At 40.2% G+C, this 17,880-nt stretch overlaps 2 protein-coding genes across 3 annotated transcripts in view; one reads left to right on the top strand and one right to left on the bottom strand.

Annotated features, from left to right (window-relative positions):
* TAF2 (TATA-box binding protein associated factor 2) overlaps nt 1-17,880 on the bottom strand; it is a 67,171-nt gene that overhangs the window by 47,830 nt on the left and 1,461 nt on the right. For both annotated transcript variants that reach the window (XM_051778459.1, XM_051778460.1), the window contains exons 2-6: nt 16,379-16,432; nt 15,415-15,575; nt 2,293-2,411; nt 801-942; nt 199-430 (exon numbers count right to left, since the gene is read on the bottom strand). In XM_051778459.1, coding sequence (XP_051634419.1) covers nt 199-430; nt 801-942; nt 2,293-2,411; nt 15,415-15,575; nt 16,379-16,432 — 708 coding nt within the window. The remainder of the gene's footprint in view (nt 1-198; nt 431-800; nt 943-2,292; nt 2,412-15,414; nt 15,576-16,378; nt 16,433-17,880) is intronic.
* Nucleotides 2,419-4,941, top strand: LOC127467021 (uncharacterized). The gene is made up of 2 exons (XM_051778502.1): nt 2,419-3,975; nt 4,015-4,941. Exons 1-2 carry the CDS (start codon nt 3,552-3,554, stop codon nt 4,503-4,505), a joined length of 915 nt encoding a protein of 304 aa, XP_051634462.1. The 5' UTR covers nt 2,419-3,551; the 3' UTR covers nt 4,506-4,941.

Genomic DNA, 17,880 nt, shown 5'->3' on the forward strand with positions numbered 1-17,880 from the left:
TTATTGCTCATTCAAAGGCATTATTTTGGAGATAAATTTAAATACAGGCATTACTAGACAAGCTTTATCATATAACTGTACTAATGGACGATGATCTAGACATATCCACATTTGACCAATATATACGAGTTGTAACATAAGTCAGTAATTCTTTTTTAAAAAAATAAAAAAGCAGGCCTCTATGATGAAGATTATTACCTCATGCATGTATGGATCAACAAGAATTTCAAAAGGTCCTATTGCCAAGGAGATGTTAGAAGCTGCAGTTGGAATAGTCAGCATGTAATGAAAAGTCTTCTTTCTCATATCATGGGTGTACACAGTTTCCACCAAATCTCCGTTTGAAACAGCCACCATTGCAGCATCTACAGTATACTCAAGCTTCCAGGTACACAACTCAGAATATGAATCAACACAAGGAAACCAAAATCTAGGAAAATTAAAATTGGGGTGAAAATGGTTAATAATTATACTTAACTCTTTTTCACAGGTGATTTTTCTCTCAAGTTCCAAATGATATTCCTAAATACTTTAAGAATATATGAATGTTGACATACTGACTCCTACAATATATTAACTTTATAAAGCTTTACAAGTTTTTTTGCCATTACCTCCTGCTGAGCTATAAAGACAAGACATCCTAATTACTAGTCATTAGATGCTACTTCACATCAGTAAGCTCCTTTCAGGTACAACTTAAGTCCTAGAATTTTTCAAACTTAAAAGAATTCAAAGAAATTATTTGTATTTCCAACACTAAGTAGGAAATACAGTGTAACATTCAAAGACAGTTTTCTTACCTTGTAGAATTCTGATAACCACACGAAAAGACATGAGCCCCTCTTTCTGCCATATTGCCCTCCATGTTGGGTACCACAAAATGAAGGCCTCCTTTCGGCTGGTCCAGAGAAAAGTTTATATGCACCTTCAGGACTTTTAACTCTGCAGCACAAAGACCAAAATTGGAGTAAATATATACAACTTACATAAAAGTTATTTCAGAATAATAATTCAGCTTTGGACTCTTAGTCTTTCAAGATTACTTGTTTACTTCATTTTCATGGACTTCCAGGTCCATTTAAAACGTATAACTCAAAACCTTAAAACCTGAGACGTCCTAAGCATAACTTACAGGATATGAATTTATAGGAATCTTTATTAATTAATAAAAGCTGCAATTGGAGCTACATTTCATCTTCCAATTTCCCAGTAGTAAAGTATATTTATACACTGATTGTACCCTAAGCATAATCTCTTCGTACATTGCTGAAATAATGTTCTACAAAAACTGCATGTAGCAGGCACATTCTTAAAAGACATAATATTTTCATGTGCAGTTGCTTAAAACCTCTTATTATAGTTAATGCTTTTCCTGTAACTTAAGTGTCTTTGCTTTGGTTTAGTTTCACAGAAATTTTACCTATGAATAGACTTGCAAGAAAAGAAGTTCAAGCACACACTGAAATTTATCCCACAGGTCTCACCATATTTTGGCATTCAAACTTTGAAAAGTGAAATTATACATGCCTGAATATTTTCCTTTCTAGTCTTGCAAGTAAGGCAACAGGAACTTATACAAAAATTAAAAGAAACAAAAATGTCTTTCCCATTAAGGTGCATCTGACAACACTGTGTGAGTCAGCTTCATGATCCAGTTGTTATTATTCTCTCACAGTTCTCATAAATCCATGGGAAAAACTGATTAAACCATGTAAGAAAATCATAAAGAAACCAATAAGATCCATGTAAGAAAATAATCAACACCGGAGGGTAATTTATTCAAACAGCTACTTACCCCAGGATCTAGTATGCCAGTTTATAAAGCAGTCTACTTCCACTACCAAATCAATTTTAAAATAACCATTCTTCAAAGTGAGATGGGATAAAATTGATATAGCTTTGTATGATTATGGATATAGCTATATCCTTGTAAATTATTTTCTCTGTTGGATCATATACGTTGTAAGTAACCTCAAAATTAAAATTTAGCACCCAATATACTCCATTATTCCCACTTCCTCAAATAGTCTTTTGGGGTCATGACCACCCAAGAGTATGCTTGTAAAGAGTGGTAAGAAACCTTGCTACCATTTCTCCATATTACCAAGAAGTGTAAAGGTATTTTTTCAGACTTCCAGTGGAAAGATACAGGTGATAAGGAAACAGTAACCATTATTTCATAAAATAATGTAATACTATCTCTACTTATTTAAATCTACTATCTTCCTATGCAAATTTGTAGCCAACAACTCTACGGCATCTTAAATTAAGCTTGCAGTACGCTCTCTTTACCATCAACATGTTTCCACAGCTCCGAGGGAACCTTAATGCAGAGTTCTCCATTTCCAGCATCTGGGTCCACAGCACTGACTGCAGCAGCATAGGCATTGGAAAAATAGTTGAGATTCCTCCTGTCAGAAATACCCAGTTAATTCTTAAACTGCAGTTGTGCTGAACCACAAAAAACTAATTTTGGCAGTTATACAGTTTCTATACTGAATTTCAAGGCCCATCTTCAACCACATGTTTTGTTTTGCTTTTAAAGGAGTGGAAGAGAAAAGGAGTAAAGCTTAGATTTCAACAACCAGAACTTAAAACGTGGCTCTTGCAGAAGTGATATATGATCAAAAAGACTTAAGCAGCAATAACGCCCAATAAATTAAGTGAGAAATGCTCAGTGTTCTTTTCTTGCCAATAAGAGCAATATTTACATTAATTGGGCTAGAAATTTAAAATTCTGGGTTTTTTTAATGTTGAGTTAAATTTGCATCTTTTTTCTAAAGATCTGTCTTGAAGATCTGCTTCTTCATATTCAGTTTTGCTCTTATGTTGCTTTTCTAAATGTAGTAAGATTTTAGCTCGGCAATGGTATTTTTCCTCCCTTAGCTTGATGGATAGGAAGAGGGTTTTTTTATGCACTTGTAAATATCACATAAAATACTACAGGTCAGAGTTTTGGCCTTAATATACAAACACAGAAATACATGTTATACTTTTCAGTCCCTAGAAACATAGTGTTACCATAATTTATTTAAATTGCAGACCCAAATTTTTGTAATCAGGTTAGCTACTATATATCAGCTGCTAATTAACTGCTCATTTCATTCCAAAGTCATACCATTACTTCAGTTATGACTTAGATTAACTGTTTTCTACTGAAATGAGCAGGAACATGCATATGTCTGCTATTAAAATGCTTATGAGCAGGATGTTATCTTATTATTTAATGCGCTTAAGTTGAGATACTAGAGGATGACCAGTCACATTCAAAAATAAAAGCATGGTGTAGCAGGTTGACCCTGGCCAGATGCCAGAGACTCACTAAGGTCATTCTCTCACTCCCCTCTGCAACTGGACAGAGGAGAGAAAAAAAACCAGCTAAGGACTCATGAGCTGAGATAACAGCTGGGAGAGGTCACTTACTGATTACCTTCGCGGGCAAAACAGACTCAAAGTGGGGAGAGTACTTAAATTTATTACTAATAGGATAAGAGCCAAAGAGTGAGAAATAAAACAGTCTTAAAAACACCTTCCCCCCACCCCCTTTTTCCATGTTCTCCCTCCTCCCCCCCAGTGGTGCAAGGGGACAGGGAATGGGGGTTATGGTCAGTTGTTACTGCCGCTGCTCAGAGAGAGGAGTCCTTCCCCTGCTCCCATGGGGTCCCTCCCCCGGGAGACAGTCCTTGATGGACCTCTCTGTTGTGAGTCCATCCCTCGGGCAGCAGTTCTTCCCAAACTGCTGTCCTGTGGGTCACTCCTCCATGGAGTGCAGTCCTTCACCAATGAGCTGTACCAACGTGGGTCCCCCACAGGGGCCACAAGTCCTACCCAGGAAAACCCTGCTCCACCGTTGTCTTCCCCCTCCTCGGGCTGCAGTTCCCCAGCAGGACCCTGCCCCATCTTGGGCCTCCCACAGGGTTACAGCCTCCTTCATGCATCCACCTGCTCCAGCATGGGCTCCTCCATGGGCTGCAGGTGGGTCTCTGCACTCCGATGGTCCTCCATGGGCTGCAGGGGCACCGCTGCTCCACCATGGGCTGCACCACGGGCTGCAGGGCCTCAGCTCCGGTGCCTGGAGCACCTCCTGCCCCTCCTTCTGCACTGACCTTGGTGTCTGCCTTGTTCCCATGTTCTCACTCTGCTCTTCCCTGGCTGGAATTTTTTCTGTGCAACAACCTTCTGTTCTTAAACATATTATCACAGAGGCGATACTATTACTTCTAATTGGGTTGGCCTTGGTCAGTGGCAGGAAGTCCATCCTAGAGCCCACTGGCATTGGCTCCACAGGACAGGGGAAGCTCCTAGCAGCTTCTAACAGAAGCCACCCCTGTAGCCCCTCCCTGCTACCAAAACCCAACCCACTACACATGGGAGCAAAATCTTTCTTAATTCTAATCCTCCAGTACACGAAGTTCTTCAAAAGCCTGCACAACTCTATACATGAAAAGAATTACTTATCACCTTTTCCCCATAATTTGGGTACCACTGATGAACCCAAACACTAGAGGCAGAAACACAACCAAGCATAAAGCCACTATATAATCACAGAACCACAGAAGAGTTTGGGTTGGAAGGGACCTTTAAAGGTCATTTATTTCAGCCCCCCTGCAATAGATAGAGACATCTTGCACTACATGAAGTTGCTCAGAGTGCTGTCCAACTACACCTTCAGTGTTTCCAGGGATGGGGCATTTACCACCTCCCTGGGAAACTAGTTCCAAGGTTTCACGGTGCTCACAGTAAAAGAGTTCTTTATATCTAGTCTAAATCTACCCTTCTTTAGTTTAAAACCATTACCCTTTGTCCTATCACAACAGGCCCTACCAAAAAGTCTGTCCCTGTCCTTCTTATAAGCCCCCTTTAAGTACTGGAAGGTTGCAGTAAGATCTTCCCAGAGCCATGTCTTCTTGAGGTTGAACAGCCCCAGCTCTCTCAGCCTTTCACCACAGATAGGTGCTCCATCCCTCTGATCATCTCCACAGCCCTCCTCTGGGCTTGCTCTAACAGGTCCCTGTCCTTCCTGTGCTGAGGACCCCAGAGTTGGATACAGCACTCACCAGAGTGGGGTCTCACCAGAGCCGAGGGGAGGAGCAGAATCACCTCTCCTCACCCTGCTGCCCATGTGCAAGTGAGGCAGCTCAGGACAAGGTTGCCTTTTTGGGCTGCGAGCACACCTTGACGGCTCATGTTGAGCCTCTTATATCCCAGCACCCCAAAGTCTTTCTCCACAGGGCTGCTTGCAATCCCTTCATCCCCCAGCCTGTATTGATACTGGGGGTTGCCCTGACCCAGATGCAAGATTGCTATACCACAATGGAGTAAATTAACTTTTGGCTGGGGACTCCACCTTCCATGGAATCTGAAGTCACACAAAGCAGACATGACCTCATTTCAGGATTTTGCTTTCATCTAACCATTCTCTATTCACCACCCACAGAGAAAACAACCCAAATTACAGTACCTTATTTGGAAGAATGAAGTGTAATTAACCATTCCAGCATCATTCTTTAAGTCTAGATATGTAAAACACCATGCTTAATATTCTTAGTCTTCCACGTATAAAAAACTTTGCTAGAACACGGAAATATGAGAACATATTTTCATGTAGTTCTTCATCTTTGGCAATTATAGTGCACAAATTCCCTGGCACCACTACCAGGACTGAGAATGTCAGGAGCAGTAAACTTGTCTACTTTGCTTGGAAGCTCCTGAAAATCAGACATGAATAGTAAATGGGACCATTTGAGCATAGAAACACCCAAATTTTAAACACTCAAGTTTTAATACAGTTTTTTTCCTTTTTCACAGCTGAAAGTGTACCTATAGATAGGATCTAACACCAACAAGTTTTAAATGCAAAAGTTTGAATTTGTATACTGGAATATACCATAACTTCAGCTATGGCTCCAGAATAATTCAAAATCACTTAAACTTCAGCTGATGTGCTGTCTCCTAGTCTCAGTCACTCATTCCTACTCCCTCACTCACTAAGGAGACTACTGTTCACCTGACTTTGTAGGGATCCAGCTCAAAGTGCCAAATGGAAAAAAAGTCTTTTTTTCAGACAGCTTTCAGCTGGTTTACCTCCCTGACCTGTCATACTGAGGGGTCAAAGAAATACCCTAGCCAATGTTGTTTTAAACTCTCTTCAAATGGCATCCTAGAAAGGTAAACAAATACCATCAGAAAAACTCTATTTAAAAAAAGACTGGATGAAGCCTAGCCATGAACATGAGCATGACTAAGAACTATATTAGTAATTAAAAAAACTAGCAACAGCAAACAACAGTAACATTCTGTTAGACTGTAAAGTCTGAAAGTTTTTAATTTTAATCTAAATTGGTTCTGAAAATTGACTATTTTTGATAGGGGATTCCTTTCCAATACATCAGTGAGAATTTTCTCCAGATTTGAGGATTGTGATGAGCTTGTGGCTACACTTCAAACATCAGTGAGTTCACAGACAGGAAAAGGTTATGATTTTACAGCAAAAAAGGTAGACTCCACAGAGTTTAACATTTTATGGAAAACAGTCTATTCCGATATTTCTATTTTTGTGAAGTGTTCTAATTCAAATGGGTGATTCATTGTAAAAGAATCCATTAAAAGTTTAGTACCACAGATTAATTTTTTCATAGGCTGAACTATTCTCCATAAACTGGATATGGCCATTTAAACAAAAACAGAGCACAAGCCAAAAGTGACAGCCCAAGGAACAATGATAAATTGTCCTGATGCTAAGCATAGACTGACAATGAAAAAAAATATGCATTCATGTTTTCTTTCTGGTAGAGATACATCTTATTATCAGAATTCACCCCAAACACTGTTAATTACACCCCAAGTGCATGCAGCTCATAAAGAAGAGATCCTGCAGAGGCTTACTTTTTAAAGCTACTAACTGATTCCAAATAGCTCCATGTCAACTTTCCATAGCCTTTCTCACTATTAGCTGCACCAGTGCTACAAATATATGTGCTAAATACATAGTCTACAAAGCACTGTCTTCTTACAGTACTTAACATCAACTTGGCAAAATAAGTTCTTCGATCTACAAGCAATTAATTACTCTTCATTACCTGTAATTCATTTACTATTTTACTTTGCTTCCGAGATAGAATTAGCACTTGGTATTGGAGTATGTATATGACATAGCACATATTATATACAGCATATTTTAAATAGATAATTTGTACACATATATGTAATTTATTAATAAGGCAATTATTTGAATCTTTAGCACACTGAAAAACCTAATTTTCATTCCTGCCCAAGCTTAAGGACTTTGTCCTCTCTTTTTTCAAAAGTTCTCTACACCTTTGTATCATGGTTTAGGAACAGTATTCCCCAATTTACTGTTCCTACTGAAACGCTCCAAACCATGCACCACTCAATCACTTCCCCTTCTCTTCCCCTTCCCCCAGGGTGGGCTGGAGAGGAGAACCGGAGGCACAAAAAGTAAAGAACTCAGGTTGAGATAAAAACAATTTATTGGAAACAGCAATGAAGTAAGACAAGAACAGTAACAGCAACAATACAAACAACAGAGAGTACAGGGAAAGAGACAAACAATTCACATATTAATGCTCACCCCACAGAAAACCTCCGAAAATACCCAACTGCTCCCTCTGCCCTGTTACCCAAGGCAGAAGTGAGCTCTTCCCTGATCCCTGGAAAAAGACTGAGGTGGTACAGAACAACCTCCAGGTCCTGGCCAGGTCCTGGCCATGTCCCCTCACAGCTACTGCAAAACTTAACCCTGTCCTGGCCAGAACTAGGACATTATCCACCCCTTATTTTATACCATCTATGTCATCCCCAAATCCTACACCTGCCTACTATACACATGCATGTGTATATGTATATACACACACATACATATGTATACATACACAAGCACAGGTATCATTTCCATAGTCAATGGCCATCCCTCCAAGATGTCTGTTGAGCTCATATAGTCCATGACTGTGGGTTCTATCCGTCCTAGATGTCTTCCAGGGCAGGGGGGCTGGTGTGCCGTCGGCTGGTTGCAAGGTGCACCAGCAGCTCGTGACTGGTGTATGTGGAGCAGATACTCATTGTCCATGGTAGTTCTGGCATACAGTGGCAATGTCACTGAACAACCAATTCAGCATTACAGACTGCAGCCCAACTCTTGGGTACGTGTGCACCTACATGATGTACTTTTACAGCCAACTTCTCTACCTGGGCAGCGATGTCCTGCCACAATTCAGCAGCCCAGATGGGTTTCCCTCTGCAATGCCAATTGGCCTTTTTCCATCAGTCCAGCCACACTCACAGAGCATTTGCTACCGTCCATGGGTCACTGTAGAGGTAGAGCACTGGCCATTTTGCTTTTTCAGCAATATCTAAAGCCAGCTGGACAGCTTTCAGCTCTGCAATCTGACTTGATCTGCCTTGTCTCCCAATAGCTTCTGTGACCTACCATGTAGGACTCCATAGGGCAGCTTTCCATTTTTGATGTAGAGCTACAATACAGCAAGAAACATGAGTAAGGAGCATGTCACTTTTCATTTTCTGGTAGCTGATTATATGGTGGGGCCTCCTCAGCATGTGCCACCTTTTCCTCCTCCTCTGATAGTAGTCCAAACTTTTCACCTTCAGACCAGGCCAGTTTGTGATGACTTCCAAGATCCTGGGGAGACTGAGATTTCCTATTCCAGCTCACTGTGTGACCAGAGCGATCTTACTCCACATAGCACCAGCGGCATGATGTGTGGAAAGGACTTTCCCTTTGAACATCCAGCCCAGCACTTGCAGTCAAGGTGCCAGGAGGAACTGTGCTTCAGTGCCAGTCGCTTCTGAAGCAGCTCGAACCCCTTTCTAAGCTACCAGGATTTCTTTTTCAGTTGGGGTGTAACAGGTCTCAGATCCATCATACCCCCAACTCCAGAACCCCGGCGGTTATGCTCAAGTCTCCCCGGCTGCAGTGCAGAGCATGTTCTTCTTCTGTCCTGTCCTGACTGGCCCAAGGGCTACTACATGAACAATCTCCTGTTTAATTTGTTCAAAAGCTTGTTGTTGTTCAGGGCCCCACTTAAATCATTCTTCTTCCAGGTCACTTGATAGAGAGGGTTTACAACCTCACCATAATCTGGAATACGCATTCTCCAAAATCCCACAGCACCCAGGAAAGCCTGTGTTTCGTTCTTACCAGTCAGTAGGGACACAGATATCACTTTGTTAACCATGTCCATTAGAACCTGACAACATCCATCTTGCCATTTTACTCCTAAAATCTGAATTTCCTGGGCAGGTCCCTTGACCTTACTTTGTTTTGTGGCAAAACCAGCTTTTAGGAGGATCTGGATTCTCTTCTCCCCTTTCTCAAAAACTTCTCTGCTGTGTTGCCCCATTCAAGGATGTCATCAAAGTACTGCAAGTGTTCTGGAGCCTCACGCTTTTCCAGTGCAGCCTGAATCAGTACATGACAAATAGTGGGGCAGTCGGTTCCAGGTGTACTGCACTCCCCTCCAGGTAAAGGCAAACTGTGGCCTGTGCTCTGCTGCTAAAGGAATGGAGAATGCGTTGGCAATATTGATGGTGGCACAACTTTGCTGCCCTGGACTCCAGTTCATACCGAAGTTCCAGCATGTCCAGCACAGCAGCATTCCATGGTGGTGTGACTTTGTTCAGGCCACAATAGTCTCCTGTCAGTCTCCACTCTCCACTGGGCTTACACACTGGCCATATACAACTGTTAAAGGGCGGGAGAGTCTTGCTGACCACTCCCTGGCTCTCCAGTTCACAAATCATGTCATGCATGGGGGTCACAGAGTCCTGGTTGGTGCAGTGCTGTTGACAGTGCACTACTGTGGTACCAATCAGTACCTGTTGTTCTTCGACCCTCAACAGTCCCACAGTAGAAGGGTCCTCTAGAGACCAGGCAAGGTATTCAGCTCTCTAATTTCCTCTGCCCTGAGGTAATCTATGCCAAGGATGCACAGGGCCTCTGGGCCAGTCAAATGTGGTGTTTTTGTCATTCATTCCCAGTCAGGTTCACTTCAGCTTCCAATACAGTCAGCTGTTGGGATCCCCCTGTCACCCCAAAAGTAGAGATGGATTCTGCCCCTACATATCTTCATGGCATCAGAGTGCATCGTGTGCTGGTGTCAACTAAAGCCTTATACTCTTGTGGGTCTGATGTGCTCTACTAGATCCTCCTTGAGAGAATGCCTTTCCCTCATGCTTGACAGGAGTCGCCTCCAGAGGCTGAGTTTCTGTCCTCTTCCCAATCTCCTTGTCAATGCCCACATCCCAGGACAAGGATCTCAGTTGCTTGGCTTCACTACCATCCAGTTTCATATTGTGGGCCGCGATATTCCAGCATTGGACCAGCCAGGTCCCCAGAGGGTCAGCCAACTGGCAGCTAAAATCGTTTCTCAGAGCTCACAGCTCATCTGGCAATAGGGATCAGATGATTATCTCTGGCCCTGCCTCTTCCTCCTGTTCTGAGGGCCCTACTTCCTCTTCATCCCTCACTAAGCAAACTGATTTTGTCTTGGATTCCTTCTTCTGTATAGGGGTGACTGCTAGCAGCATTGGTTGTTCCTCTGGCTCAGCTGCAGTTTGAGTGGCCACAGTGCCTGTTGGTCTGCTTTCCTTAACGTCCTTAATATCCAGAGGAAATCAAAATTCTCAAAAGCTGTTGTAACAGGCCTGAAGGAGAAAAAGGGGGTGAAAAGCTGGGGGAAAATCCTCCTCCCCTGTTCTCCCCACAGACTGGTTACAGTTATTAATGGACTCCCAAAGGCAGCACCTGAGGGTGCTCTCCTACCTGAGGGTAGGAGAGCAACACTGCATACACATCCGAAATGACCCTCACTGCCCTTGATGTTATCATGTCATAAGCTGATATCACACAGTACATCAACAGAGCAATCCTGATCCCTCTCCCGCTCTGAAAAAGAGCACCATGATGGGCACATAGTGCACATATGGAAACATATACAGGGTTAGGTACCTGCCCAACATTAGGGACCAAATAAGGCTGTTGATGTTTAGGAATGGCATTCCCCTATTTAGTGTTCCCACGGAAATACTCCAAACCACACGGATCACTCCCCCCTCTCCCTTCAATGGAAGAGCAATATACTGAAAATAGCAAGATAAGAAAACAAACAGTAAAAGCAACAATACTAAGGACAGAAGGTACAAGAAAGAGGCAAACGATTCACACAGAAACCCCCCCAACAACAGACAATACCCTTGCTACACCGCACTGACCCCGCAGGAAGTCCTTCACCCATCCCTGGAAAATGATGTGAGGTGGTATAGAATAACCTCCTGGTCCTAGACACAACCCCTCCTGGCTACTGCAAAAATTAACCCTGTCCTGGCTGGAACCAGGACACTTCATTTATTTCTAACGAAGTCTATCATAAATTTACAATTAGACAAGCATCCAAACAGTGGAAATGAAGGCTACTTACGGCAGCAAAGCAACACATGCTCAGTCCATGAAAAACGGAAATTTTTCTATTTTGTGCAAAGGCTAAAGGCTTGATCACTGACTTCTCAGAAGAACAAATATTGCAAGATAGACATGTCCTGAAGGCTACCACACTGCACTCTCTCACAGCTTACTGCTGCTTGTAACTAGAGCAACAGTGAAGACCAAGAATATCAAAACATCTTCATATTTTTAATCTTTAAAAACTACAGGCTTCCAGCTGCAAAAAAGGCAAATGAACATGCAATGCAACAGGAAAGCATTATGTGCACATTAGCTAGCTATGCAAAAACATAGCTTCCTTTACACAGAAGTAACAACAAAACGCAATAGCTTCTCAGCCTGGCATCCTAGTTTATGCCACAAACACGTGAAGCACATAACCAGGCACCAGCAGGATCATCACAAACCTCGCTTACCACAGATCAAACCACTGCATCAAAACTCTGAATTTTTGCTGCACCTATTTAATAGTTTACAATCTCACCCATAAGATTAAGAAAAAACAGATTTAAATAAATAGGGCTGAGATACAAGCAGTTGTCTCAGTATTAAAAATACACACTGTGGGATTTCTACATCTTATAGCCCAGAAAAAACAAATCCACTTCCTTTATATTAACAGAATCAAGAAAGCAACAATTTACAAGGAGAAGAAAGAAGATAAGTAGGACAGAGACAGCTGTAACACTAAACAACAGCAGCCCTAAAACATGACCTGAAGAGATGTTCTTCAACACTGTTTTCAGTCTTTGCAAGACTTCAAACTCTTCCTGAAAAGCACAAGCAAAGACGGGATTCTCTGCCACCTTGTGTATACATGGGAAAGCAGTGTGAATAGTTTCATACCTCACAGCACTACTCAGGTGTTTGCTCAGTCAGGGAGAAAGTGACTGCGTTACCCAAGTTCATCCATCTATTCTGATATGAAAAAGCCACATTGTCCTGAAGCCCCCAAAAGAAATTACAAGATCGAAGTCTGACTTTATTTCTAGATAAGCCTCTAAAAGTTCATTCACTTGTTACCTGAAACTATGGTTTGGGACTGACAGATAAACTGGCAATGGCATTAAAGCTGAAAATATATCTAACGCACTAATTAACAGTTTCTAACGTTTCCTACAAATTTTAGCGATTTTTAATTACCTTTTTAGGAAAGGATATTCAAAAGTGACAATATACAAGATTGAAAAAAATTGTTTCACCTCCTGCTACACTGAATATGTGAAACAACAGAGACTGTGTGTCAATGATTTTTGCAGCAATAGATGATAAAACCTGGAAGTATTATTTGAACTGAAAACAAGATGAATATTTAAATTCAGAACACACAGATGATCGACATCTCACCCAAGAAGTAGCAAAGAATGTCATGGTGAGGCAGACACAATTGCATAGATAAAGCTCTTTTAATCTCCAATTTCTCAACCCTTTTTAAACTGTTTTTTGCATGCCAAAATTTGCACAACATAAACAACAAACCATTTCTCTTAACTTTCATCTCCTATCAGCAAACATAATCATTCAAGTCAGAGATGCTGTAGCAAGTCTTCTAATCTTTACTCCATACAGAATTTTCCATTTTTAATGGAATTCTGATTCTAAATAAGGGAGTAAGAAGTCTTTAAATTATCTTAACTTTGATAAAAAAGTAGGAAAGGGTACATTAAATTAACTCTTCTACATACTTATGCCCCAGATTAGATATTAGGAAAAAATTTCTTCACAGAAAGGGTTGTAAAGCATTGGAACAGACTGTCCAGGGAAGTGGTGGAGTCATCATTCCTGGAAGTGTTAAAAAAACATGTGGACATGGCACATGGTTTAATGGTGAACATGATGGTGTGCTGGGTTGACAGTTGGACTTGATGATCTTACAGCTCTTATCCAACTTTAACACTTTTAAGATTTTATGCATTCTTTTAGAAAACAACATCTACAAAACTAAAACCATTATCCAAAAAAAAAGAGAAAATACTTGTATACAAAACTTGAACTTATTTCATACTTGCTACACACAACAGGAAAGAGTAAAGATTGAAAACAAATTATTTTAAATAAACAGGTTGCCAAGAACCCTCTTAACTCCATGTTTACTAATTCAACAGACTACTGAGGAAAACTATGCAAAAGGTAACTGTCTCTGTAACATTAGAGGCAAAACATCATGTCTAATCTGTGTCCCGTTCAAAATAACTGCTGCAGCCTAGTTCAGCTGCAAGGGCACAAAGGCCATCATCACTAAACTTGCCGTAACAAACGAGAACTTGGAAGAGCTGACCAGATGATTAAAAACTACTACAAACCACTGCTGTTTCTAGAAGCAGTTCTTTGTAATGAATGGCAGAGGAAATCCACTGATGATTTTTTTGAGATCCTAATTCTTGAGAGTTTTTAGATTTCTAGCACTTCTGTTTGCAATCCTGCCTTAAGAGTAGAGATGCTATATTTAATTACCCAATTTTGACCAGGTATTTCAATTGAAAAATGCATGTTTCACCTAATACTTTGTAACCTATGTTGCCTTTGACTTCTGAGATACAGAAAGACGCATACAAATTTTTTGTTATGAATATTTGGTGACCTCTGTCTTTCATAACTATGAATAACACAGGAGGTATGAAATACAGAGATTTTCTATTAAGTTTGAATAGTTTGAACAGAAAAACTCTGCACAAAATTATAGAATTATCTCTCCTGATCCCTTTCTTAACATAATGGATTGTTCACTCTGATAATTTTAAATTATGCTTCTTTCTCACATCTGCCAGAAGTTATGCAGGATTCCAGTTATTACTGAATCACAGAATGGCTGAGGTTGGAATGTCTGGAGTTCTCTGGTCCAGTCCCTCAGCTCAAGCAGGGCCACCAACAGCCCGTTGCTCAGAAGCATGTCCAGATGACTTGTGAGTATTTCCAAAGATGGAGCCCCCACAATCTCTCTGGGGTTGTAGTGCTCAGTCACCCTCACAGTGAAGAAGTGTTTTCTGATGTTCAGAGGGAACCTTCTGTATTTCAGTTTGTGCCCACTACCTCTGGTCCTGTCAGTGGACACAAGTTAAAATACATGAAATTCTATCAGAAAACAGGAAAATGCGTTTTACTGTGAGGGTCACCAATACTGGAGCAGGTTGCCTGGAGAGACTGCAGGGATTCCACCCCCTCTTACAAAAAAATCAAACAGAGATGAGATTTTTTACTGAAGTCCCTTCCCATATGTGTTCCCCAGAACTTGTGGGACAATTCATGTTTTTAAATTTGCTCTTCGATATCAGCTGGTAAATAAATTTGAAACTTTTCTTTCAAATTTCAAAGTGAGTTCAGGTGCTAGGACTTATACTCTTATCTACCACAAGAAACAATGGAAGTTTGATTCCATAGGAAAGACCAAAAGCTTTACTTCTAGCACTTCATAACAATTTAGAAGCCCTGCAATGAGGATTCTGAATTTTTGACATACCAAGCAATAGCAACAACAAAAATATCAAGTCACAAAACAAGTACAATTACAGAATTAATAGACTCGAGTGGTTCACTGTCAGGACTCAAAAGAAAATTTCATGGCTCTGATAACCAACTCAGTGTCCCATGTAAATGAACACTGTATTTGCAAACTGAATTATTGAAGCTCTTGTATAAGTGATGAATAAAGGAATACAGTGTCTGTCACAAACAAATAGTTTAAATGCAATGACTTTTTCCCCATAAAGTACTTTTTAAAAAAGTGTTTGATTCTTTTTCAAAACAATACAAAGGTATGTTAGTGAAAGAAATTCTAAAGAAGAAAAATTATTGCCAGAATACTTCCCCAAAATTAGGTCACCATATCAAAAGTCACCATTAGGAAATTACCAGGTAAAACTTGAGAGTAAAATAAAATAGGTCATGCTTAAGAGCAACAGAAAACACTAAATCTGCAGAGTTTTAAACACACCACTTACTGCTTTGACTCATGGTGACAAACCTCCAGCGTTGGATCATTATAGATGAAAGCTGCTTCTAAATCGTTGACTCTCACCCTGTAAATCCGGCACTGTTTGCTGTTCAGTTTGATTCTGTTCAGGTTTGCAACCGTGGGAAATATTGTCAGTTCCACATAACCCTATGAAAACACAAAACAAACCTTCTGTAAAATCTTTATCAACTCATAAAATAGGGAGATATAAAAGAATTCTTATTAGTACAATTCAAAGAAGATCATCGGTATAAAGATATTTATTTTAAAAGGAAACTGGTTTGCCCTTTTAGACATGTAGATTGTCTTCCACGCTATTTAACAGGTGAATTTTCCCACATGTGAAATAAAACAAAACAAAACAAAACAACTGAACATGACTGACAATCATGTTTCTTTTACCGGAGATAATCTGCCTCTATTGACTAGATTTCAAGTTGTTAGCATCACTATATTTATCATCACTATGATTTAGGTTTTGGTATCTGAGCTCTAGACAATTTCTAAAATCTAAGCAGAATCTATTTAAGCAGATGTCTAAATTCACAAAGACCCTCCGTGACTTCAGGCCTGAAATCATCAGTCTCTTCAAAGGCCCAATGAACTCACATATAGGCTAAAAAACTCTACACACCTATCTCTAACATCAGCTAACACTGCATGAACATCAATTTTGAACTGTAAATTGCTCTGTAATACTACTTGCAATGCAGTGGCCTTCATTTAGACACCTTTTTTGTACAGAGATTAAAGCGTTCACAATTAGAAGGTATTTTATTTGATGCATGTCAAGGAATGACAGACTTATGAGAGGCATCACATTAGAAAATATAACATATGAAGAGTCTGAACAACATAATTAGCTTGTGTGTGCAGTTGTTTCCTCTAAAAGCATGAATAAAACCCAGATGTTTAATTTCTACTTTCACATTTTATTAAGAAATACTTACTACAACAGACTTTCTCTGAAAATTTATGTTGTTGATACAAACCACCTGATGAGTTGTACTGGAAGAAAAGAAAAATTTAAAATAAGTAAGTTTTGCATAAATGCCAGCATTTAAAGTAATACTTTAACCCAGAGCTATACAGGATATAAGTATATGTAGATAAATATTGCATATAAAATATATAAGAAGAATTAATGGTTGTCTAAATTGCTTACATGGTCTAAACCAAATAATGAATAGAAGTTGCACACAAGGTCAAGAAAGTTGTAATAAAATCAAACATAGTATCATACCATTATGAGTATTACTAGGAAGATTACAGAAGATAGCAACATGGGTTTTGAACATCACTTATCTATACGTAAAAGTAAAGCAGTACCAATGGTATAGTGTCAAGGCCTAACATTGCAGTGATATACAGTATCAAGAATGGTATGTAGCCATTGCAATCAGAGACCTGTGAAAAATTTATCTGATGAGTTGACTCTCACACACAATTTATGTAAGCAGGTATTATACATTAAAAGATATAGTATGTGCTTTTACAATAAACATGCCATAAGAATCGTGTCTTGCTGAATATACCACCTAAGGAGTCTTTCTGCTGTGCCTTTTGCAATCAGATGTGTCTATCTCACATTGGCCTCATTAGCCACCAGTGTGCCTGTAACAAACGTGGATAGAGCCTTCCTAAATCTTTGTTCGTGAAGCCTAGCCATGATGATGCCATAAGAACTTATTATTTAAAATAATGGTTATATATTAATCAAGACTGGTATTAAAGTAGTGTAATTCATGACTCAAGATACAACCTCGCAATAATTCAACTTTTATGACATACCATACATTATATGCACATACTCACGTACCCTGTACCTTAAAAAGTGATATTGCTTCAGTTGAGATCAAGTATGACAAAAATTCCTACAAGAGAATAACACCTAAAAAACGACTACTCAGACATTACCTATATTTAATTGTATTAAAGTACAAAGATCAGTGTTTACAGAGCCATAGTGCTGTCTACTCTCTTATATGGTTCCGAATCATGGGTCATCTACCGCCACCACCTGCGTCTCCTAGAACGCTTCCATCAACGCTGCCTCCGCACAATCCTAAACATCCACTGGTCAGATTTTGTGACCAATACATCTGTTCTAGAACAAGCAGCAGTCACAAGTATTGAGGCCATGTTGCTGAGAACACAGCTGCGTTGGGCAGGGCACATCTCCAGGATGAAGGACCACCGCCTCCCTAAGATCTTGCTCTGAACTGGCTGCTGCAAGAGAGGAGCCCCGAAGAAAAGATACAAGGACTCCCTGAAACAACATCTCAGCCTTGGCCATATTGATCAACATAACTGGTCCACTCCGGCCTCCAGTCGGGAGGTCTGGAGACACACTATCTTCAACGCTGCTGATGCTTTTGAGAACGCCCGCAGGATCACTCTTGAGGAGAAAAGACAACGCAGAAAGAATCGTACCCTGCAGAATATACCACCT

Source organism: Manacus candei, unplaced genomic scaffold (assembly GCF_025592945.1).
Source record: "Manacus candei isolate 608988 ecotype Guabito, Panama unplaced genomic scaffold, ASM2559294v1 h1tg000013l, whole genome shotgun sequence".
Taxonomy (NCBI): Eukaryota; Metazoa; Chordata; class Aves; order Passeriformes; family Pipridae; genus Manacus; species Manacus candei.

Bases quoted from the DNA above. Each gene is read 5' to 3' on its own strand.
- LOC127467021 (XM_051778502.1), top strand. From the start codon at position 3,552: ATGTTCTCCCTCCTCCCCCCCAGTGGTGCAAGGGGACAGGGAATGGGG. The intron at 3,976-4,014 runs GTGGGTCTCTGC...CATGGGCTGCAG, and splicing joins GGCTCCTCCATGGGCTGCAG to GGGCACCGCTGCTCCACCAT.